General features: G+C 38.1%; 2 protein-coding genes across 3 annotated transcripts; both read right to left on the reverse strand.

The window, feature by feature from the left end:
• Positions 1-504: 504 nt before the first annotated feature.
• LOC108683202 (ankyrin-2) lies at positions 505-3,148 on the reverse strand. The gene is made up of 4 exons (XM_047883928.1): positions 3,096-3,148; positions 2,477-2,603; positions 1,678-1,835; positions 505-1,145 (listed from the first exon to the last, which is right to left on the reverse strand). The coding sequence occupies exons 2-4, from the start codon at positions 2,597-2,599 to the stop codon at positions 869-871; spliced, it is 558 nt and encodes a 185-aa protein (XP_047739884.1). The 5' UTR covers positions 2,600-2,603; positions 3,096-3,148; the 3' UTR covers positions 505-868.
• Positions 3,149-7,757: 4,609 nt separating this feature from the next.
• LOC108683204 (F-box/WD repeat-containing protein 7) lies at positions 7,758-22,580 on the reverse strand. Of its 2 annotated transcripts, none has more exons than XM_018172498.2 (12): positions 22,445-22,580; positions 16,685-16,804; positions 14,809-16,359; positions 14,486-14,565; positions 13,637-13,814; positions 12,999-13,268; positions 12,495-12,674; positions 12,078-12,259; positions 11,569-11,794; positions 11,171-11,381; positions 10,656-10,796; positions 7,758-10,092 (listed from the first exon to the last, which is right to left on the reverse strand). In XM_018172498.2, the coding sequence occupies exons 2-12, from the start codon at positions 16,793-16,795 to the stop codon at positions 9,965-9,967; spliced, it is 3,258 nt and encodes a 1,085-aa protein (XP_018027987.1). In that variant the 5' UTR covers positions 16,796-16,804; positions 22,445-22,580; the 3' UTR covers positions 7,758-9,964. The 2 variants fall into 2 exon arrangements, with proteins under 2 accessions (XP_018027987.1, XP_047739885.1); XM_047883929.1 differs by lacking the exon at positions 22,445-22,580 and adding an exon at positions 22,002-22,027.
• Between the last annotated feature and the right edge of the window lie 1,937 nt (positions 22,581-24,517).

Consider the following 24,517-nt stretch of genomic DNA (forward strand, 5'->3'; position numbering starts at 1 on the left):
TGTTTAGTTCCGATTTATTCGAAGTCATTATTGGGCGGAAAAGCGACAAGCGCTGCATCGCAGTATTAATGTGTTTATTTGGTATACCAACAACTTATTCGTTCGTCAAAATATTCCGGGGCTTTACGGCGCCTGCAGGAAACGATGCGTGCACTGCGACAACAGTACTATAAGTTGACTGCCGGCAACAAAGAACTTAAGCTGTTTTCAGAGCACGGAAGAAATCGGTTCTCGAAAAATGTATACTCAATTTATAATACTGCTTAATACCTACTTTTAATGTATAAAGATGAGATTATAGCAGTTTAAAATTTTAATCATGCAAAGATGTAAAAAAAATGTTGAATTTAAACATAAAGCCGGTGCTCAAGATATTGATGAACCTGACAGATTCAACATGAATTTATACTGAGCAAGAATTTTACAGTTAACTTGAAATCTTGTTTAGGTCCATATAAAGAATGAGATGCATAAAACAATTAAAAACATGTTAAATACAACTGATAGTATCAAAACACATTTATTCATGGGTAGGTTGACAAATACAGTAAGGTAATTCAACAGTAGATATGAACATTTTCCCTTGTCAAAAAGTGGCGTCGTTACCTCAAAGGGTAATGTATTGTTAAGCAGTACTTATTACCGCTTAAATGAAATTATGGGACCAATTTTTTCCAGAAATTTTTCATAGGAAAGTTCAAAACCAAACTCTAGTTAAGTAATACTAACAATTCTCTCCTCCAAATTTTACCCACATAATGTTAACATGGATTTGAAGTGAAAAAGCATTGTTCTACATGTACAATTAATTATTTTTACCGTAAGTTATTACAATACTTCAAAAAGAAGATATGACAGTGAATGAGACTCATGTCTCAAGAGAGCTGTATAACCTAGACACGACTTCGAAAGCCCTCACGCGCATCAAAAGCCGAGTAAGCTGAGAAAAAGTAGCTTGAGAACTTTTATCGTCGTGCCATGCGGTAAGAAGTTCATAAGCTTTGTCTTGTAGACGTCTGTTGTCGTTATCGATGTTGTCGAGTTGTCCATTACTGAACTCCATTTCACGACCAAGTGATCGCCACAGGTCGCCGAGATGGTCGCTCACGACAGACTTGTCTTTCTCATTAACGATCCTCGTGACTCTGATGAAGGTCAGGGTGTGAGTTACGAATGTGGAGACAGATATATACTCACTCTATAGTTGCAAGTTGTAAATTCATTATACAGTTACATTAGAATTTAAATAATTTTGAACGTTGAATTTTTACTGCAAATAATTTTGTCCTTTTTGAAGAATAAAAAAAACTGAAAAAAATTACAGTCGATTCGTCATAACACTATATTTTCAAACTCCAGTAAAATTGGTGCCAGTGTGTTTTGTAGGCAATAAATGATAATCAAAGCTTCTAACACATTCCAATATATATTCTAAGATATCTTTGTTCTTATTGGATTATAATTGGTAAATATATAGATTCTTACGAGGAACGTAGGTACAGGCAGTGTCGAGCCCATGGTCATTCACCGTTCATTATCAGCATGACCTCAAACATATTTTTACTCCTCGAGGAAATTTATGAAACTTAATTTATAAAACAAAATCAATCAATTTAAAACAGCGCTTTGCTAAAAACTAAGTAAACAAATCTCAAATTCGAATGAAAAAGAACTCACTGCAGCATCTGCAAGACGTGTTCCCTCTGTGGTCGCGGATCACCGCCAGACCCAATAGCTTGCGCCAGTCCGCGGCTGTGGATGACGGGGCCGTTGATGTGGTACGTCGGTCCGACCTGAACGCCCTGCGAGCCCGTTATGTTGACAACTTCTGGTGCCTGTAGCATTATAAATTGAGAATAATTTCATTTTTTTATTTATAATCATATTAAATTTTCAACATTATTTAATTTCATTTTAGGAGCAAGTGATCTGTGTTTTCCTAACAGTTCAAGCAAAGATGTTAGTATGTTATTAACCTAAAACTTTGCATAAACCTTTGACTTTTAATACTAGGTTAGTTATTTTATTCACACCATCCAGTATTTAGAACGGCGTTGAACGTATTTTTAAAAAATATAAATATGTTTGGCGCTCAAATCGAATTCTTTTCTTGCTCAGCCGCAGGCGTAGTAGAAATTTGCTTTCTCCGCAGGAGACTATGTATGTATATTATAGGATAGACCATGGTCGAACAATATTGGTTCAATCCTGACAAAGTAAAACATTTGGAACGATTTTATCCATTAGTGCAGTGGGAGTTACTTTGGAAAAACATTCAGAAATGTCTGCAATTGTGGAATGTGACATCGATGACCGTTTTGTGGTCATTGATGATTGTGGCACATCGTACATCGTTCAATCGCACAATTGCACCTACGAACAGATTTAATAATTCAATAAATTATTTTTTAATGCATTATGAAATACATTGCAAAATGATATCTTGTGTGACACAATATTTGGAAATATTTCGTACCTTGAACGCGTTGTGCGCAGATGAATCAAAGCCATTTGTGCGTGACTCATTGTTAGCTGTTGAGTTAGACGGCGAGGTGCAACCGCCCATTGGAGCTGCGTCATGCGTTAGGTCGGAAAACATTTTCCTGGAAAAAAATGGCGCGAATGAAAATCTATTAGCAAAAATTTTTTATTTAACTGAGTAGAATAGACAGCATTGTAACGAATCAAGATCTACAAGCATTTCCTGTAACAGATAAGACCATCCGACGTCTTTTCTGTGGAGCCTAACTAATATTTTATGAAGAATTCATGAGAGCATGTGTGAATAAACGGATGAATGCAACATGTCTGAGATTGAGTGGGACTTGCAGAAAGTAGGAATAATAAATATCTCTTTTGTTTGCGAACGGCATAATCCTATCCTCGCGCAGGCCATTTCATTGATGTTCCCTTGGCCTTTAACAAGAAAAACCCTACAGCAGTCGCTAACATAAAGCCTCTCTTGATGAAACCACTTACTGTTTATACTTACAGTGTAAAATAGTCCGGAAGATAATTATTTGTATCTTTAATACTAGCAAATAGCAATCATTCACAGAATACTTGTACAGAGGGAAACATAGCTCACTACTTACTTGGGCACAGCAAGAGCAGAACTGTGGCAACCACACGGATGCCACCTGCAGCAAGCCACGCTAAAATCAAGTTCGATCTTGCAAACAGCGTGCGATTGTGTTTTATGCGTCATCTGTTCTCAGTGCTCGTGAGCAATCTGTAGAGTATTTCTACTCAATATTTTAGTCAAGAAAGTCACAGATTCGTCGAATGAGCAAGGCAATTAATTTTGGTTTATCCTGATAACGTTAAATTCAGTAACTGTACGAAGATATGTTGATTGTAATATATTTAAAAGCGTGCAAGTCTCGTGTGATGAAACGTTCACCGACTTACAGCTTAAAGGGCCTTGAGGAAATCCAGTGCATACGTAAGCGTAAATGACTCACTTAATCTGTTGCAATATGTGACAACACCAATGCAATTCAACAACACAGTTGATGAACTTGAACGGCTAGTTTGCCACAAGAAAACTAGTATATCTCGGTGGGCTGACTGGCTACAAATGTCACCGAGATGTTTGCAATCCACGTTATGCGAATGCAATTTTCAATGCATGTATTTATTTACTCAGTATGGCGTTATTTTTTTTACTCGTGCGGGCGGCCGACGTCCCGTGTAAGCGACCTCTTGTTCGAGTGTCTTCGTTTCTGTTGCTTTTCACCTGTCCCTCCTTGTCACTTCGTCTCTTTTAGATGCTAACGCTGCTTCCTTCGAGCCAGCTTCAGCGGGCTGGACATCCGAGACCTTCCTTAATTTTGGTTTATCCTGATAACGTTAAATTCAGTAACTGTACGAAGATATGTTGATTGTAATAGATTTAAAAGCGTGCAAGTCTCGTGTGATGAAACGTTCACCGACTTACAGCTTAAAGCGTGCAAGTCTCGTCGGCCGCCCGCACGAGTGAGACAGAGAAGGGAAATGTAAGGAATCCTGCCTACATAATACTGTGGGTGATGAATAATTGAGACCTTCCACCTCTATGGTGATGTTCATCTTGACTTTCGGTGCGAGATAGCTTAATAGCTGAAGCGCTAGTAAACATTTGGCCACTAAACTAACTAACTGTAGCGAAGTATTTGAAATGAGCATAGTTGAGCTGACCGTTATTTTTGCGACCTACAAGTGTAAGTTACTGAAAAATTTCACAATAAAGCCCTCAGTAAACATTTATGATACTTCAAATCAAGAATCCTTTCCAATGTCACAGTCGGCCAGTGCATGCTCATCTACTGTATAATGCAAGGTACTTGAATCATATTGATTTGACTAGTCTTTCAAATGGACTATGTGCAATTTTAACAGAAATTGAAACATGGACATGAAATCCGGAAGCAGTTTTGTTCGTTTTTACTGTCGACTTGCTTCAGACGACCATTACCTTGGGAAATGAAACGGAAATCCATACAAAACTTTATTGATCAAAAAATCGTGGCTGACATGGCGGCCCAGTGATGCCTTAAAAGTAATGGTAGTATAGTACAATAACAAACCTGAGGAGGGGCAACATGTTGCTGGCGCGTTCAAGCAAGATGACTGCGCTCCGCAAACCGCGCTATGAAATTCATTGGATATCACTGACTTCAACTGGTAATAAACAGCAACCAAGGATGAAGACAGCAATTCCAATAGTAATCATGCAAATCAACAACACAAGAATACAAAAACGCTAGAAAGAGCCTAAGTCGTCATTAGGACAGGTGTAATGAACTTAATATGAGCTTAATTTACACATGAATGCGAACGAACGTCAAAGAAAGTATTATCTAGTTAACCACACTAAACTAAAAAAAGACGAAATTATGCTTCAGATCACGGCAGATAAAAGGTGAAAGAGCCTCATTTTACGCGAACGAGAAAAATTTAAACCGAAGAAAAGCAAAATTGAAATGTCAGGGGTGTGAAAAACACGAAATTTTGTTGCTAAAGTTAATGCGAGTTGGACAAGCTACTTCCGACGCCATCATCCAACAGTATTCGGTTGAATGACACTGTACAGAAGTTACACAGATAAAAGGAGCATTGGGAAACAATAGGCGATTATTACCTAAAAAATACTCAAGTTTTACCGACTCAATAAATGCTTCTCTGTTTCGGATGAAAGGAAAATGTCATGATTTCATACAGCCCGATGAGTGCATGGCCAATTCTTAAGATAAAGTGTAAATACATGAAAATAAATATGTTTGTTAACATGGAAATCCAGAAAACTGTTAATAAAACACGTGCATAATACATGAATTTTAGACGGCAAAGAGCGCGGATCCGTAAATAAATTCTCATATTACCGAAGGATGAAGTGATCCGAAGAATCAAGACCTCGAATCGAGACTCATAAGAAAGCTCTCTGAACTTCTTCCTCCAGGACGATATGTGAAGTAGAAACCTTGCCATGCTTTGTCATGATCAACTTCCCAGCATAAAACTAATATTCAATCAACTTTGCCAGAGGAAAAGGCATTACGTAGATGGATTTCAGTTCATGGAAGGTCGGTACGGATAATGAAACCTTTTTCAATAATTTAGAAACAAAAATTAATTTTAAAAAGTTGGGAATTCAAAGCGAAACGAAAATTGTTGTCAATAAATACGAGGCTTTGATAGTATCAGAAAGAGCGAAGTTGAGCACAAGCAATTTACACTTCCAAAAGGCTAAGATAATACCACGCGCATTCAATAACGAGCTGCTGCCCTTAATAATTTCATCCTAAGAGGGTGACTCCAAGCATTAGATGCTGAATATAAGAAAATTTTTTAATCACATACTAGAAAAGTTAACATAATATTGGAAGCAACACGGTCCATGACACTAAAATCATTACTCGGTAGGAGGAAAATTTCTTTCAGAAAGATCACTGAAAGGAGCGCAGCACTTACAGGTATCACTCAGAAATAAAGTCCCTCTTGAAAGTCCCCAAGTTTCCATTAAGCGAAAATCAAAAGTTAGGCATGGAACAATGTTATGTGATCCCGCTGATATTATATGATTACATTGTAATACGTCATTATTATTATTATTATTCTAAGTGGAGATTATCGTGGCAAATACAACTCTGTTGACAAGGACTATTCCTCGTTGATGTCAGTTATCAATACAACAGTCCAGTCTACTGATAAACTGAAACCAATATGCCATGTCACTACTGGTCTCAAGACAGCAATAATTACGGCGTTGAACTCGTTACTTGTCAAAGTTCTGCAAGCGATTAATTAAGAATATTACATTAAATCTGTCGGCTCATCACATCAGGCAATGAATGGGGCGCGGCTGCCGAGTCCTACCGATAGATCAAAAATTAATTTTAAAAAGTTGGGAATTCAAAGCGAAACGAAAATTGTTGTCAATAAATACGAGGCTTTGATAGTATCAGAAAGAGCGAAGTTGAGCACAAGCAATTTACACTTCCAAAAGGCTAAGATAATACCACGCGCATTCAATAACGAGCTGCTGCCCTTAATAATTTCATCCTAAGAGGGTGACTCCAAGCATTAGATGCTGAATATAAGAAAATTTTTTAATCACATACTAGAAAAGTTAACATAATATTGGAAGCAACACGGTCCATGACACTAAAATCATTACTCGGTAGGAGGAAAATTTCTTTCAGAAAGATCACTGAAAGGAGCGCAACACTTACAGGTATCACTCAGAAATAAAGTCCCTCTTGAAAGTCCCCAAGTTTCCATTAAGCAGAAATCAAAAAAGTTAGTCATTGGAACAATGTTATGTGATCCCGCTGATATTATATGATTACATTGTAATACGTCATTATTATTATTATTATTCTAAGTGGAGATTATCGTGGCAAATACAACTCTGTTGACAAGGACTATTCCTCGTTGATGTCAGTTATCAATACAGCAGTCCAGTCTACTGATAAACTGAAACCAATATGCCATGTCACTACTGGTCTCAAGACAGCAATAATTACGGCGTTGAACTCGTTACTTGTCAAAGTTCGGCAAGCGATTAATTAAGAATATTACATTAAATCTGTCGGCTCATCACATCAGGCAATGAATGGGGCGCGGCTGCCGAGTCCTACCGATAGATCGATCATTTACGCGCTATAGAAAAACAGCATGAGCTATTGGGGAAAACCATGAACTGTTAAGAAAGACGTTCACTCGAAGTATATTACGTAACTCCACCAAGATGGCGATAGTGGCTTGAGTATCCACAGACAGCAACTATATACATACTCTCTCAAAAACATTTACAATAATACGTCTAACATGTAAAACATTTACAAGATTAAATACAGTACCTTCAGCATTCTTTGAAATTGTACCTAGCAAGCCTGAATACTTGAGGCTACTTGGTCATGAGCATTTCTTCCATTATTCAACCGAGAAACAACGATCTGCTGGACCGCAACGACGAATCTAACAGGCAGATGTTGACTTTGAATCTCAAAGAAGTTCCCATCATACGCATGCGTTAGAAAAACATAGCAATTACACGTGGTCGCAACATACAACAACAAAAAAAAATTACGATCACAGTAAGAAGAACGACGGCCGTTCAATTCACTAGCACTCATTAGATCACCACAACAAACTCAGTATGGATATGGTACCAAAATAATAGTGGCACAATATTCTCAATGCTATCGTACTACGAAAGTAATAATAATAATTTAATACGGATAATTTTCGGACGAGAAAAAAAACAGAATAAATAAATGATGAACATGTATAATCAGGAGTTTGGTCATGACAAATAATGCGGAAGTGGCGGTAGAAGTGATGTAGACTGAACACGTGCCCTCACTCTTCACATTTATTCGAGTTAAATTTAAGATAAAAACTATAACCACATAATGATCTCCAACAAAAATTCACGACTGAAAAGATTCACCTAAAAACATAGCTATGTTGGAAAGCCATCCATTTTCAGAAAATGGTACATAGCAACTAATCCCCATTGACTACACTATAATGACATCAATAAAAATTTAAAACTAAGCTTAAGGACGAGCTTGGTGTCAGAAAAATAAATTAAACAAGGGAGAGTTAGGTTTCTATGCAAGTGCCAGTAGAGTGAGCCACTAATACCTTGAAATCACGTCGTTCGTAGCGACAAAACTATTCTTGAGTATTTAGGAAATCACGGAAATAAAGCTGGAAGACATTTTGTTAGAAATCAATTCAGCTTTATTAGAATATTAACACGTGCACTCAACAAGTACTTTGTGTAGAGGCCAACTGAACCGCTAATTCACGCATTAAAAATGTTGTCACAGAAAATACCATCCGTTGCGAAATATTTAGTACTAAGTTACAGGTGTCTCTTCATTATGATGTGAACGGTATTCAAAACATTATAGAAAACAAACAAGGCCAGAACAAAAACGAACATTTAGTAGAAAATAACGTTGTATGAAGCAAAGCGTCATTAATGCTTGTGGATCTGCGGCGCGATTCACAAAACAATATGACGGAGCACTGAACGTTGGCACTTAGGAGAGCTTCAATACACCAGCACTATTAACCGCCACGAGAATATAACATCCTTTTCTGACAGGAAGCTCAGTCATGTACTACGAAACGCCCGTAACTATGGAACAGTAACAAAACACATCTTTACTAAAAATCCTAGAGCTCATTCATAAATCAAATTAAGAGACGAGACCACGCAATCTACACGCAACGCTAAACTATAAGTACTCCACAAACACAAATGAGCCGAGTAATAAGATAATATATTTTTTCATATTTATAGGCAGTCCAGGAGTATTAATCCATAAGCCAATACATCTTCAAGATAAGCAATACAAACGAGCTTACTACAAATGTACAGCTCTCTAGTATATATGCTTACATGAACGATTTTGCATACGCCACCCGTTATGGCTGCTTTGGATGATTTTCTGACACGAGAGGTAGCGCGATTTTGAAATTGATCGCGATAGATGCTTTGGGATAACCGGCACAAAACTACATGAACAAAACACTACACCTTTTTTTCTTTCCGTACTTCTCCAACGAGATTATATTCGCATGTTTAGCGCATTATTCTGTAGAAGTTGTTGACGCTATCAAGCTAGAAAAGATTTTCACTGCTACGTCCATCACTCGAGTTCAGCAAGAACATCAAAATCTCATTTCTTTGGTTGTCAAGTACTTTCACAATACAACACGAAGCTACAGTAAACACAAACTTTACCTTGTTGAGAAGCAGTGACAATTCCTGTACTTCCTCGACAGCAGAAACTATGAAGGCAACGCTTATAGCACTTAATCCAAACTATTATCATAATGCAATCTTGCAATCAACGAGCTCATTGATATCAATCAAGCATATAAAAACGAGGTACAGTCTAACATCATTAAACTATAATAATAAAGCCCAAGTCACCAACGAACGCTTAAGACTCCAACAGGTTGGTCCAGACGTTCACAAAATGTATCAGAAGTTATATTGTAAAAAAAAAGTTTAACGAGCGAAAATGAGCAGGGAAATTGTCCGATCGTTCAATCAAAGTGCGCCGTGTAACTCGTTTTAATTACTAGTGAATTAACTAAGTTGAAGGGAAATGATTCATAAAAGTATAGTCATTAACTGACTAAAGAACGAAAATTGAAAACAAAGCAAAAAGGTCCCAAAAAAAAGAGAAATTCATTTGTTCGAAAAAGTGGGCGATTTTTTTTCACGGTAAAAAAGTTATTCCATAATGCGAAAAAATGTACTATTAAGTGGCAGAAGTAGTATCGGTAGGAAGATGATTTTCGAACAGTTCGTTGGTTTTCAAACCCGTTTAAGCAGAAGTGCTCATTGTCATCAAGAAGCTTCCACGAAAGGTTCGAGGTCTTTGAGCTGTGGCAGGACGATGGTGTGTAGGTGCTGGCCGGGAGGTGAAGAAATCATGTCACTTCCTCCCTGGCGTCATGAATCTTCCATATCAAAATCGAGAACAAGGAGCTTGGTTTCTTCGGTGCCGTTGCGGGAGCCTACAGCACACACCAGTTTTGTTTCTGATGCCCTGATCCGCCATACAACTCCTCCGGAATTGCCTGAAAATTTAGATACATGAAGATTCCAGACTAAGAACACAGAGCACGAGAATGCATCTCCGGACATGACTAAAAATAACAAAAAAAGACGAGGAAAAAAGCGATTGCATGGTTGAATCTACAACTGTACACTCAATACAGTATTAGAAATTTTGAATATTCTTTAATATTGAGTGAACAATCAAGCTTACAAATTTCGAAGGTGACCTTTGATTTGAATTATACGTGTTAGGTACTTAGAACAACTTTTTCAATCTGCTAAGATGTAGGGAAAAATTTACAAGAGTTTAAGAAAATTAACAATGATCATCACAATTTAATTTCCACAAGATAGAGCTAGACTGAACAGCAAGTGAAAAAGCATTTGTCTCAACTAATACGAACTTATAATAATTTCCAAGTAAACATTAATCTCGTAATTATAGACGAAATTTTAATCGAGTTTATCCGACCAAATCCTCCATTAATTCGGACAATAGCGTTATTCGTTTTAATGGGGTATCTCAAGTTATATAAACAATAACATTAAGAGTTCAATGAGGTTCACACACAAAAAATCTCACCTGTGTCTAGCGTCACCAAATTTCTAACAAACTCTCCGGTGCTAACGTCCCAGAGCTTTACTGTTCCATCATCGGATGAAGTCACAACGAAAGTGTTGATGAACTGTAGGCAAGTAACCGCACTTCGATGCTTGTTAGAACCTGTTATTTAGAAATTGTTTTAAAAACGGTGAAAATCAGCAAAAATATCACTTAAAATAATCTTCAGTTGACCCCCCTACTACCTTCTGTGAAGTACATGTATTGAAAAAAACTATCCTGTCGAGATAGAAATTATAATGCCGCAGATAAGAAATTGATGATAAAAGAGGCGTCTAGAATAAGTCATAGTAATGAAGCTCGCATCTAAATATTATAAGTTTATGGAAAAACAAAAAAAAAAAAAACAGAAATATAATAGATTCCAAACCACACTGTTAGGAAATATTCTTCAGTGAATTTGTATTGCATTACAATTAGAAACAGAGCACCAAATAATGATGCATTCAAATAAAAGATTTTTTAACGACACTAACCAGACAAGGTCTGAAGGCAATGTCCGGTGACGATATCCCAAACTTTAACAGTGGAATCCGCATTGCCGGAGATGAGGATGTTGTTGTGGAGTTCCATTCCTGAAGTAAGGGACTGGTGCCCCATGAGAGTGTGGCGACATGTGCCGCTCTCCACGTCCCAAACGCGGATTGTGGTGTCCAGGGATCCACTCACAACGTGAACACCGTCAAACTGAAGCGAAAACGTAAAATAAAAATCTACACGTGCAGCTCAGGGGACGCTCTCGCAGCCTAAAGATACAAAACATATTTACAAATAAGAACGTTAAATCATAATTAAACAAGCAATAGATCTCATGGAATATAATTAGTACAAGTCCAATAAAAGAAAACAATTGAAATGGGATAATTCGCATCACCTGCAAAGAGTAAACTCTGTTGGTGTGTCCCTGTAAAGTGTGCAGGCATTCTTCAGTTTCAGGGTTCCAGACTTTGACCATAAAGTCGTAAGCACCGGAGACCACAAGACGACCGTTGTACTGAACGCAACGCACAGCTGCCACGTGCCCCACGAGAACGTGGTTACACGTGCCTGTAGTCACGTCCCAAACACGGAGTGTTGCATCACGGGACCCGCTCACAACGCTGTTCAGGAGATTAACATGTGAATAAAGAACTATGGGTTAACTAACTCCATTACACATAAAATGTATCAGCAACTTGTTATTCAAGTAATCAGATCCTATTACATTCGACAAAAGACGAAGGCTTTTTGAACAAGTAGTTAGTTACTATACAACTTGTCAAGTTCAACTGTCATGATCAGAAGTCATGACAGTAAAAATTGAATCGTAATAAATATTGCAGAATGCTACCTATTGCCAACAGACAGGACCACCTCATGTGACCAAAAGACATCAATTCTCACATGTTATTGTGGAGATGCAGACAACGAACGGTGCTTGTGTGGCCATAGAGGGTCTGGGTGCAATGGCCGGTCTCAGCGTCCCAGACTCGCAGCATGCGGTCTGTGCTACCCGACACGATGATGTTGTCCCTCATCTGACTCGACCACACGCCCCCAGTGTGGCCCGTCAGCGTACGCATGCACTTTAATACCAGCAATAAGTCAGAATAACAACAAAATTCGCACAAGTATTCACAGTTACCAGTAAAAAAATATTCAAAAATCTTTAGCAGTATATTTCAGCTCTAATTTGGAAAAATATTTCATTTTCAGGTAGCAGTGATGAACTATTTCTTATACATTCATAAATATTTCACTGTAAACTTCTTCTTGGTGCAAAGATTCTTGCTACTAAAATGATGTATTTTTTGTATATACCTTGCTAGTAGTGGCGTTCCAGACTTTAAGCGTGTTGTCGTCTGAACCTGAGACGATTGTGTTACCAGAGAACTGTAGGCAGGTAATGACGTGATCGTCATGACCCTTCAACACACGAGGAGGTCGTAAAGGATTCACGCGCCAGTTGCACTCGATATTGTGCCGGCGCATGAAGATGCTCTGTCGAGATTTATGACAGTAAAATTAATATTTACGACCATGACATGTGCGGTAATAACAAAAAGTAGACATGGTTGCTCATATGGGAACTTATGATTACTTAGGCGAAAACCTGGCAAAACAAAAACGCTGAGATGTTTCCTCTGCTACTTAATTTTATAAAAATTATAATTTTAAAATAAACTCGGAATAATTGCATATAAATAGGTTAGCCTCAAATTCCACTTATTTATCTGTGATACCGTTTTGCATTAATAGAACATAATAAAGAAGGAGACTTGATGAAGTGGGCAAATTCTAATCGTGAAGAACAGCACAACTCACTTTATAAGGCGACACGCTGCTGACACTGGTTCCCTTCCTTCTGCGCTTATCCATGTGGTCGAGGAAGTTTTCAATGCCAGCTTCTTTACATTTCTCCCGCCATAGTAAATTGTCAGCTGTAAGCATATTCCAGTACTTGCAAGCTTGAGCGGCCTTCAGCAGGTCTCTGGGAGAGAGGAAGCTTAGCACATAGAGAGCCAATTCTTTGGGAAGGAGGCTGATGAAGTCACGTTGGAACATCGGTAGAATGACTTGGTGAACATGGCGCACCTGAACAAGAAACAATTAAAAATATTAATGTGAGTACAAGTTTACTATGTATGGTTTGAAAGTACAAGTTTAGTATGAACGGTTTGCAAAATTCAAGCGTAATAACGGTAAAACGCTGTTTCTGTCCTAATGCAAATAGGATAAAAGTAGGGCTTTATTGAAGATGCAATCCATCCCTGAAATTATCCACGGTAAGTACAAATTAGAACCTCTGACATTAATTTCGAGTTGAAACTTGAAAACAATACAAATAATTTGATTGTAACTATGGCTCCTTAGTGTCTAAAAAACTAAACAAAATCTCACTAAATTGAAAATAAATTAATAAACCTGTCTCAGTCATCTCAATGTAAGACCTAAACACAGACCTGTCCTAGATCACAGGCATCGATGAGCGAGTCTAGGGCGAAGAGCCTCTCTGCAGCATTCCAAGTGTTGAACTGCGTCAACCACGTCGTCAGGCCTTGCGGTGCCGGTACATTACGCCTTGATGCGACGCTGCTGTTGCTTGAGATGCTCGATATACTTGTGTTGGCAAGACTAAGACTGCAGGAAAAAATTCAAATGGATTCGCGCGAACTATATTTTTTTCAAACGAATTTATCAAGGTATAGTAGTATAATTATGACATTTGATATGCATTAACTTCCTTCAACAAAGCTATTCATAAAAGGTGCCATACACTTGCCATATATGGCTCAACAACGTTTAGTTGATAACGCAAGTCATGATATTTATTCAATTCGTTTGACCAGCTTCTAATAGTTGAAGTCCGAATAATTAAAATGATTACGGCTATTAATGAAAAAGAAAGGTGCATTATCAGATAAACATTAAGAAAATTTCAACTTTTTTGGACTAGTGAAACGTAACAATTTCAATTTTAAGTTAACCTGAATGACAATGTTAAAAAAAATTTGAGGAATTTACTCAAAACATTTAAACAACGTGGTTAGGTTATGCAAGATAAGTAAATGTAATTCAAAAATGAATTTTCTCGATAACTCGAATGCAGGAGACAAAGTCCAATTTTACAACTTATATGCTATGATAAAATTCATTTTTTTCGCTTACTAAATTAATCTAGTTGTACGATCCTTCCAGCTTTCAACTATATCTGAGTTTTCAGTTGCCAATTATTTTAAGGAAATTTTCAAAATTCATATCCAAGACATTGAAAATTCCAGTAACGTTATGGTATCAGAGAAACTACTTACCTGGCATTATCTGACTTGCAAGACTTTTTGACGGGTAGAAGCAATCGAAGTTCACCACCGGTGTCAAATTTTCTTTTACCCTGTCAAATTATAATAAAAGATCAGAATTTAGTAAAGTAATATTCATGCAATTGGAATGGAAGGAATAGAAAATGTTCAGAGCCTGTAATTTGATAATAGGATCAATACAACATTTGCTAGAGAAGATAGTATTGCAAACCTTATAAACGTTTAAGCGTTCATCTCTAGTGAAATTAGCATCGAGTTCTGATAATTTCGTTTAATTGACATCTCTACAAAAAAATCATCCAGAGACACTTTACCTGCTTCTTATTTTTATGAGGCGAATTAGACACAGACTCCACTATCATAAGATCTTCTTCGTCATCCTCTTCATCAACATCCTCCTCACTCTCCTCTTCTGCTTCCTCGCCTTCATCTGATGGATCTAAATCATCGTCAGGCAGACACACGATGCTAGGCGAGTTACTTAGATCCATTGCCGAATCAGAAGCAGAGTCAGAGACGCGGGCAGATCGACTCGATTGATCTTGCAGTTGTTTCCCCGCTGGAGAAGCAATATGGGCTCTAGAAGTTTCGCCACCTGCGTTACTGACGCTTGCATCACTGCATCCTTGCTCGGGAGCACCAGTGCTGTTGTCACTTGCTCTGCGTCTCAAGTGGTGCTTACGTGCACTGAGATTCAAGAGCTGTCTGCTGCCATTACTGCATGAACCAGACAAGGAACTAACGTCATACAAGTCAGGAGTACGGACCCTACTTTTAAGTGCTTCGAGTCCAGAATTAACATTAGCAACAGACACAGCCGGTATTCGCTCTATATCTATAGTATTGGGAGACAGGCTACGAGCTCCATGGTGGTCCATTGATTCTTCATAAGGCGTGTCACTGCCCAGAACAGCTGCTGAAGTCCCAACAGATCCAGGGCCAGCGATGGAAGGTCCGGAATTGCGGAGGACAGCGGCGATCTCTTCATGAGTTTCATGCATGCTGTTCTCATTTATATTGGCATCTATCATTGAGCTATCTTCGTTGAAATGGAAATCGGCCTTATCAGCCTGATCTTCAACAGAGCTGTTTTCCCTAACTCTTAATTTATTAAGTTCTGCTTCACCTAACTCATCTCCAATTAAGAAATCACTACAAGAGCTTCCACAAGGAAGCAATTTATTAGATCTTCTATTTCTACTTATGCTACTGTAACAGGGCGGTTCTATAGAGCCTAATCTGTTGTTTTCTAGTCTGCTATCGCAAGCATCACCAAGCTGGGCCCATTCCATGGTACCTTCATCATTTAAATTATGAAATTCTAAAGCAGATTTAGGGTCAATAGGTTCTTCAGAAGTATCACTATCAATTCTCTGTCTGGTCCGGACGTTCGTTTGAGGACATATTGATGTGCTGGATTTGGGTGAAGTATTTTTGCCCAAAGATCCTGACAATCTTGCACCACGGACACTGGATGAATTGAGCGATGCCTGAGGTCCTGGACTACCTCCATTACTGCTGCTGCTGCCACTGCTGCTGCTGGTGGGTATGGCGGAAGACAAAGCTTCCTGAAGTTGAGAGGAACGGCGGGAGCTACGTCGGGACTGAGGAGTAGACTTGCAACTCATGTGAGGTGTGTAGCTAGCACTGACTGGAGGTGAGCGCAGAGATTTGTGAGGTGTGCTACTTAGGCAGCCACGGCTACTTGACCGGCTGGAATCGTCAGGCGAGTCTTCGACCTCGTCTTGAGCCAACTGATGCACTGGAACTTCACAAACAAGAACCCCCTTGTTTTGGTCTAATACATTGCGACCGATCCCTGGTACATTGAGAAGCTCTTCCAAGCTACTGAAGGGACCTTTCACCTGCAAAAAAACGTATAACTAGAGATATTGAATTATGTCCTTCTAATTAAACCTCATGATTTTTGAGGTCATAAGTGATGGAGTGGAAATATAAACTCCCGTAACTTTACCAAAAAATATAAAATAATTTAAGCTTTTCCACCATAAGGCCAGTAATATACAGGATTCCTTTATTAAACAAATGAAATTTCCTGAGTTCTGTTCACTTTCTTTTTGGAATGTACATTATAAAGGGAGATAAAAAAAAAACAATTTTATGGTCACTTCAGCAAATTGAATATCAATAAGCAAGCTCACTAATTAACAGATGTGGTAAAGCACTCACCATCCTTGTGGTAAATATAGCCTCAGCTTTGGCACGTCCAACTCCAAAAAGTGTCTCAAGATCCTTCACTGTAGCTGTATTGATATCCACTATCTCCCCTTCCTCAGCCATAATCACAGTCTGAAAAGCAAACAAAATGTTGTTAGTTGTCAAAAATGTGAATCAATAGAATGTAAATTTCACATTCTACAAGCTTAAATTGTTTCTTTGACACAATAAAAAGTCAGTTTTCTGCAAATATTTCTTTCTAAATATTTCTATTTCTTTCTATATGCAGATACCACTTGCTTTTTTCTAGCAGGTAGCCACATGAGAAAGGTTATGTACAGCGACTTACTATGGTAACAAGCCCATGACTTGAACTAACTTGGCAAGAGTTAAGATTTTGGGACTGTTAATATGAAGAGAAAGCTTTATTCAAAAAGTACTTACTGTTATAGTCTTTTCTTATGTACAGAATAATTTTCTATCGAGAATCTCCCTGCAATAAATTTAAGAGAAGAAAAATAACAAGACTGCCAAAAAATAATGTATCAAACATGTGATATTGGACTGGATTCTATCCAGCACCATCAGCCTACTTATTGAACATGGATATTTTTGGGCCTATTCCCAGGAGTTCAAAAGAACTAATGGCATGTGCTGATGAGTTGCTCATTATTTGTGGGTAAATACAAGTGGCAGATATATATATCTCAGCTCATCAGATTGTTATGCAATGGTAATTTAAAAATTTTGTTCTTTGTTCTGTCTATTAAAATTCACATTCCATTTTAATTTGACAGAGACCTTGAAGATTAAGTTATATTAGTTATAGGTTTTGAAAAAATCAATGAAGCATTAGCAATCAATATTATTTGAAAGCTTATGTGATATGGAGGTGACTTGTATGGTGTTCTTGGCTGCTGTGTTACTCTCAGCAAGGCAAGCGCATTTTGATTCCTATGAACTATTTGATTTATTGCAGGTTATTGACTTCTTGTAATTTAATGCACATCATGTCACTCTTTTGGTCTGGCCCAACACTTAAGAATACCTCTCTGACACATTAATTGTACTGGCTGTAGTGCTGGCTTCTGAGCCTTAACGGCCCCTTATGGTGCTTTAACCTAATTTACCAACTTAGCAAAGTTTTTTCGGCCATTCATTAATTTCCTAACAATTGCACTGTTAAACACCATTATACCTCTGAACAGCTTTCATACCACTTCTAAATTGAGCCAGCAATAATAATTTAGGTTAGTCTAACAATATTAAGTTTTACTTTGTATAATGGATATATATTTATTGATCTTAATCTTAATAATGAAGAATTGAAACAGATTCCATAGTGCTTACTTGTACGTTCAATCTGATTTTTAACCATTAATTTACAATATAACCCCTGGCATTCTTGTTGCATCTCATTCCATGTGCTCCATGCCTCAAGTGCTGCCAGGGCGACAGCTAATTTTTGCAGAATACATGTTTTCATTCAAAGTTGGACTGGGAAATGTGTTCACTGTCAAGTCTCATACCACTAAATTGGAAATACCGTACAGAGCATAATTGTTATAGTCATTTCTCAAGCTCCGGCATTCATATTGTAAGATATATTTTTTGCTAATTTCAGTTCCCCCACTGTAGTTTTGTATAGTCTACTTTGCTCGATCTGAAGTCTTATCCATTGGAGTTTTGATAAAATTGTTAGCTGCTGTGTTTGTATGATTTCCTTACAGTTTGCCATGTGTATACACCCACACATTTAGAACATAAGCCTGTGGTAAACACAGAAAACTTAAGTTTTCCTGATATTTTGCAACTTAAGAATCACATATATTGGTCGTGTAAAATCTAAGAGCTCACATAAACAGTTTAAACACTAACAATTTGATACAAAAAGTAGAATATCCCAACAATGAAGATCTATTTGCCAGATTGGCAGCTTGTCCAGTATATACATTTTTCAANATTATTTTTAACTTATCTTTCCTTTAGTGATATGATATTAACATATCCATACATTACCATATCCATGAACATGCCACTGAGCATTTATAATGACTTTGTCCACTGCAAGCTTCATATCAGCAGCCATATAGCCCTTTTCTGTATCTTTAACACGTTAAGTGTGGCACAACCCACCGGTGGGTCGTAGCCAATATCCCTCTGCTGCGAAATGACCCACTGGTGGGTCGCTTATAAAAATAATATAATACCAAATATGGATAAGAGCCCATAAAATTAGTTTCATTGAAATATACAGCATATTTGTGTTAGTATCATTAAATAAAAGTTTTAAATGATAATTCCTCCTAGCCGTAGCTTATTCCTCTGTATTGCAACTCTGCATTACCACCCCGTATAAAAGATACATTATCTTTACTGATGTGTCTTACTTATTCCTAACTACCTTAGTCAACAAAACCCAATCCTCAGGTAGAGCTTAATATAATGAGTTCAATGTCTTGAGTGTAACCTAAACTTGGATATTTACTATAACAAAAAAAAAATTGTAAAAACACACCTGAAACAGAAAGGAATATTCTAGTGACAACCATCATATTTTACGGAGAAATAAATCATAGTTTAGGTTAATTACTTTCCATTTTATGTTGCCTGGTGCACAATTCTATCTATGACATTCTCTGCACAATTTTGTGATGACCAATGATGCATCAATTTTTGTTAAGTGAAATTTTTTTTTGCTGAGTGAGGTAAATATATTATATTATCAAAATGTTTTGTTGTTAATTGATTTTTTTTTTTTTTTGTTAACTGGAGCCTTTGCTAGTCAAGGTTCTATTGTAATCGAGTTCAATGCATCATCAGTCATCACAAAATTGTGCATAGAAGGTCATAGATAGAATTTTGCCAAGGGCAACATCGAATAAAAAGAATATAATTAACCTAAACTATGATTTATTTCTCCAAAAAATATAATGGTTCCCACTTAAATATTCCTTTCTTTTTCATGTGTGTTTTTACCATCTTTTCTTGTTATAGTGAATTCACTTGACCCAATTAAAATGGTGCAAAATTACAAGCCCTGTTCTGTGAGCTTACAGATGCAGAAGAAATGCTATATGGCTGCTTATATGAAGCTGGCAGTGGACAAGGTCATTGTCAATGCCATGTCCATGGATACAGTAAATTCACATCAATAATATGGTAATGTATAGATATGGAAATATCATATCAATAAAGGAAAAACAAGCACAAATCACAGAAAATGTAATTTTTCTATATGTACCTTTTCTATAAAAGAAGAGGAGGACTTCACAGTACTGTTAGCAATGGATGAGTACATTCTGCATCATGCATGGTGGCATTCTAAATGCTGTAGAGGAAATTCATCTGATATGGCAACAGCGCCACGTCATCATAGCTAATTACTAGCCGCAGGTCTCCGCTGTTGTTGATTGTCTCTTCAGAACTCATGGGAGGTGGTTGGCGCTCTGATAGTCTTCCGCCTTCGGCAAGTCAGACTTGCGATACCTGTTAGTTTACCTGCCTTGAGCAGCATTGTCCATATCTGCAGTTAGACGGTCACACTGTACGGTCAAATATTTAGTCTCTCGTAATCCCTCGGCTCCTCTTATCATGCCTTCCAAGGAGTCTGACCTGCCTCATGGAGTCTGACCTGCCTCACGGAGTCTGACCTGCCTCATGGAGTCTGACCTGCCTCGTGAGCCATACCTGCCTCGTGAGCCGTACCTGCATCTCGGAGCCCATCCTGCATCTGGGGCTTCCCCTTAGTTTACCAACCTTAAGTATATGTTTAAGAATCTGTTGCGTTTCTGTCACCTCCCTTGGCTTGGTTTGGTTACTCTTGAGCGGCTGTGGACCCAATTGGCTGGACTAACTCAGGGACCATAATTTGGGATCTTCCAAGCTTCACTTGGATCTCTGGAGTGAGTCCTGATTCCTTTACAAATGCCTTCTTAATAACCATCTACCAATGGAAATTAGGAGAGCATGACCTGGAAAAGGAGTGAATGCCCTAGCAGACTGCACTACAGCCCTCCAGCAACAAAATCACTGTCATATCATCCACATTTCATACTCCTGTCTATTCTCTTTGAATTGCACTGCTCACTTTTCCTGCAACAACCCCCCCCCCTCCCAGTCTTCAAGTGTGGAGCAATCTGTTTGTGGTGGTGGAGCTGCATGACTCCAGATCCCTCAATTCCAGCATGTCTGCATGCTTCGAACTTTGTAAAATCAAAATTCAAGACTCAAAATTCCATATTCATTGGAATTAATTTATATTGAAGCCTTGAGATTTTTATAAGAATGAATACACAAATCTTAGTAGTGAGGAAGACCTTCTAGTCTGCTACAGAATTCTCATACTCATTTATTATTATACATTACTGAAGCCATGGGGCTCTAATGCTAGTGTCAAAAATGACTTTTTTTACTCTTCTTCTAGTTCATTTTTGAGTCCTTTATGTAGAACACTCAGACCAGTTATATCATGGATACCAACATTTTCATACATAGGCCTAAGATATTAATTTAAAGCTTGAACAGGAGATTAAAAATTACCCAATTTTAAAAAACCTGTGGTTTGATACTGTGCTCTAATGAAACTTTTATTTCTCCAATATTCAAAATCTTCCAGCCATGATGTGCAATTTTGTTAGCAATCACCATTCACCAGATAAGAATTAATCTTGTAAGAATCTCTCTCAAAGTTAAACCAACAGTTTTCAGAAAAATTAGGTAGGGTAAACGCGGTATATTCCAACACATTAAGGACACATCGAGAAATGAAAAACTATAAAAAAATAACCGTATGCATTCCTCAAGTTCTGTTTCCTTTACGTGACTCTCAAAACACCGCACTATGTGCCAGCAACAATGAAACGTTACAAAGTGTTGCTATATTTATTTAAAAGCCTTTAGAATGCAAACCTACCAAATCCCTATATTTTGACGCTGTGTGTGACTAAATTCTGCATGTTGTGAGACAAATTCTGGCCGCACTTCAAACTCTACTAATACGTAATTCCGACATCCTTGTGTTCGAATCCCGATTGCTGTGTGAGCTGTATTAGAATATGACACAGCTTTGAATTAGAACACTATTGAATATTGAACACTACTTAATTAGGCTTATAATTAACAGCTATTAAGCTTTTAATTAAGAAAATTTTAATTTTTGCACACAGCTTGGAACGAGCTGTGTGTGTCCAATTCAAGTTGTGTCGGAATTAGTTTTTATGTGTCTAAATCCACCCTGAGCTAGGCAGTCACCAGGCCGATTGCTGAAGCCAGAATGCTCGACAGTCAAGTTGAGTCAACACCTTATCAAGTATTAACTACCACTCACTTGCAATGAACAAATTTTGAAAGATGTTCATCAAATATTCTAAAAGTTGTTACCATTTTTAGAATAGAAATCGCAAGGCTAGTTCAATTAATGTTATGTAAAACAAACTAATTTGAACATCGTACTTCCGTCCTACGCGCAAATAGGCGAGCAATGTAGGTACAGAAACATGGATGCTGCAGACGAACGAAAAGCAGAAAAATATATACATATTCGTGATCATAAATAAAAGGCAGAAACTGAAGGAATACGCAAAGGCATTATAGTACATAACTCGTCATGCACAGAGAAACGTTCAAAACTTGAGTGTGTTGACGAAACTTCTCAACCAGCGCGACCCAAATCATCCGCCATATTGAATTTCCGGTACAATTAAGTAAATATTTTTATTGCTTACTGGAACGTTGCAAAAGGCTTAATTACAATATAAGATGTTTACATACCTTCTACAAACTGTATTAAGCTCACATGAGTGATGTGACAATTTTGACAAGCGTAGCGTAGTATTGCCTAGCTCACACAGCAGCGATGGATCGCATCACGCACACCTCACGAGATGATTGGTCAAACTTCCTGCTGTTCATATGACGGGACTAGCAACAGGAACTAAACATTGTAAATGATTATCGATGCGTACTTGCGCTGCTCGGATAGAAGTTGAAAACCATTGTTTTTTACGCATGAATCATGCAAATGACAATTTATAAGATTAATTATGCGCGAGAAATTCATGTGGGGGTTATGCTTATAATAAGAAATATGTCTACATGGTTAAGCATGTCAACTGAAAAATGAAGTATAGCTGCCTTTCTTTTATGGAAAACTTTTCAAGATTTCTTAAGGATGATCAAAGAAATTGAAATATAATGCAATATTATGATTGGAAATTAACTATTTACATTGAAATGAGAACAATTAGTACAAATGATAGTCCAAGCTGTGTAGGTCTGGACGTTTTTCTATAGCAGATTTTCCACACATAAGCATAGCATAGTGAAGTCGACGCTAAAGAATAGGCTGATGCTGCCCATGGATGTGGCCTGTCGCCGATTCTTGTACTTTTCGTGACTTGTCCATAGGAGATCTAAACACAGGACCTTCAACCGGATCTTTTCCAAACTGTTGATAGGTTGAAATATTTACTTGAGTTCCACCGGGTTCGATCTGGTGCTAGGCATTTCAACTCTGAACATACATTTCTCTATAGCTTTATCTAGTCTGCTCTTGAACGCGTTTATGCTCGGAAAGTCTACGATGTAATCGGTGTGGCAGTTCCACATGTCGGTGATTCGAAGCGAGAAAAAATGTTGTCGCGTGGAGGAGTTGCAAAGCAGCTTTTTTGTTTAAAGCCGAGGCCCATGGTGTTGGTTCTTGCTTCAAATTATAGTAATCCTTCTGGGACCTTTTAGCAGCCATGCGTATACTTGTATACCTCAATGAGGTCCCCACGCATACGTCGATAGCAGAGGCTTGGAAGATTCATAATATTTAAGCTTTCTTCATAGGACCTGCCTTTCAAGCCTGAAATTATCCTTGTTGCACGTCTTAGCAAACTCTCCACTAATTTTTTTTTGCCATAAGTTTGTCAAATCAAAACCGATCAAGACCAAATTAAAAATGAAGATATTCACTAGCATTACGCTCATGATAGCATCGACTGAATTTTTTCTTTTGTCTTTTTAGACTCTAATCAATTAGCGCTCTAAACGCCAAGTTTTAGCAGGTGTTTCACGTATAAATTTTTCAATTCTAACCCGATCCTGACCTAATCAACAACGTAGATAATTATTTACAATAGACCCCAGCGAGCGTTGTCAGAATTTTTTTGATCGCTTCGTTTTCCTGTAGTGTTCACAGATTACGACAAATGAAACCTTAACATCGCCATGCTATATGCATGTGCGCACCGGGCGCACGCATGGTACCGTCCACTGGAACAGTCAATGGTCGGAAATTGCAAGCAACGACGCAGTCCACTCGTGTCGTGCGTCTGCAAAGTCATGTGACAAACCATGCCGATGGTGGACAGAAGGTCGTTCAGCTGATAGGTCGTCAACCCGATCCAGTCGAACGTTTAAATCGCCGGTGATAGGAAGGACGTGATCAGGTAAAGTCCCAAGTCTAGTGAAGACCTCACTCAATTCGACGAAAAAATAGCGCGCCATAACAAACGACCTAGGATAATAGAGGGTGACTGCAACGCCCGTAAACGAGGCGCAGATGACCCTAGCACATAGCAGCTCAAAGGTGGTGGGTCGGGCCCCGATGTCGCGACGATGGCGACGGTATCGTCCCCCGATGTGCGACGTTGTTGGCGACGGTATCCACTCCAATGTTCAATTCGTCGCTATGGTGTCGGATTGCATGCGGGGCCGTGCGCACTCGACTAACTGGAGTCCATCAGCGCGATGCAAATTGAGTCAGCATAGTGTCAAGTCTCGGTCAGGAAAACGAAACCTAATAAGCGCGAGCGACAGATGTGAAGAAACTCATCAACCTTGTTATTCAGTGAACGG

The sequence above is a fragment of the Hyalella azteca genome, unplaced genomic scaffold, assembly GCF_000764305.2.
Source record: "Hyalella azteca isolate HAZT.00-mixed unplaced genomic scaffold, Hazt_2.0.2 contig14054, whole genome shotgun sequence".
Taxonomy (NCBI): Eukaryota; Metazoa; Arthropoda; class Malacostraca; order Amphipoda; family Hyalellidae; genus Hyalella; species Hyalella azteca.

What these genes read in the sequence shown, in the direction of transcription:
- LOC108683202 (XM_047883928.1), bottom strand. Translation starts at nt 2,599, where the DNA reads ATGTTTTCCGACCTAACGCATGACGCAGCTCCAATGGGCGGTTGCACC. An exon ending in CTGCGCACAACGCGTTCAAG is followed by an intron (nt 1,836 to 2,476) that starts GTACGAAATATT and finishes ATAATGCTACAG; the next exon opens with GCACCAGAAGTTGTCAACAT. An exon ending in CACGTCTTGCAGATGCTGCA is followed by an intron (nt 1,146 to 1,677) that starts GTGAGTTCTTTT and finishes GACCTTCATCAG; the next exon opens with AGTCACGAGGATCGTTAATG.
- LOC108683204 (XM_018172498.2), bottom strand. Translation starts at nt 16,795, where the DNA reads ATGGCTGAGGAAGGGGAGATAGTGGATATCAATACAGCTACAGTGAAG. An exon ending in GCAGCGTGTCGCCTTATAAA is followed by an intron (nt 12,675 to 12,998) that starts GTGAGTTGTGCT and finishes AAATCTCGACAG; the next exon opens with AGCATCTTCATGCGCCGGCA. An exon ending in GGAACGCCACTACTAGCAAG is followed by an intron (nt 12,260 to 12,494) that starts GTATATACAAAA and finishes CTGGTATTAAAG; the next exon opens with TGCATGCGTACGCTGACGGG.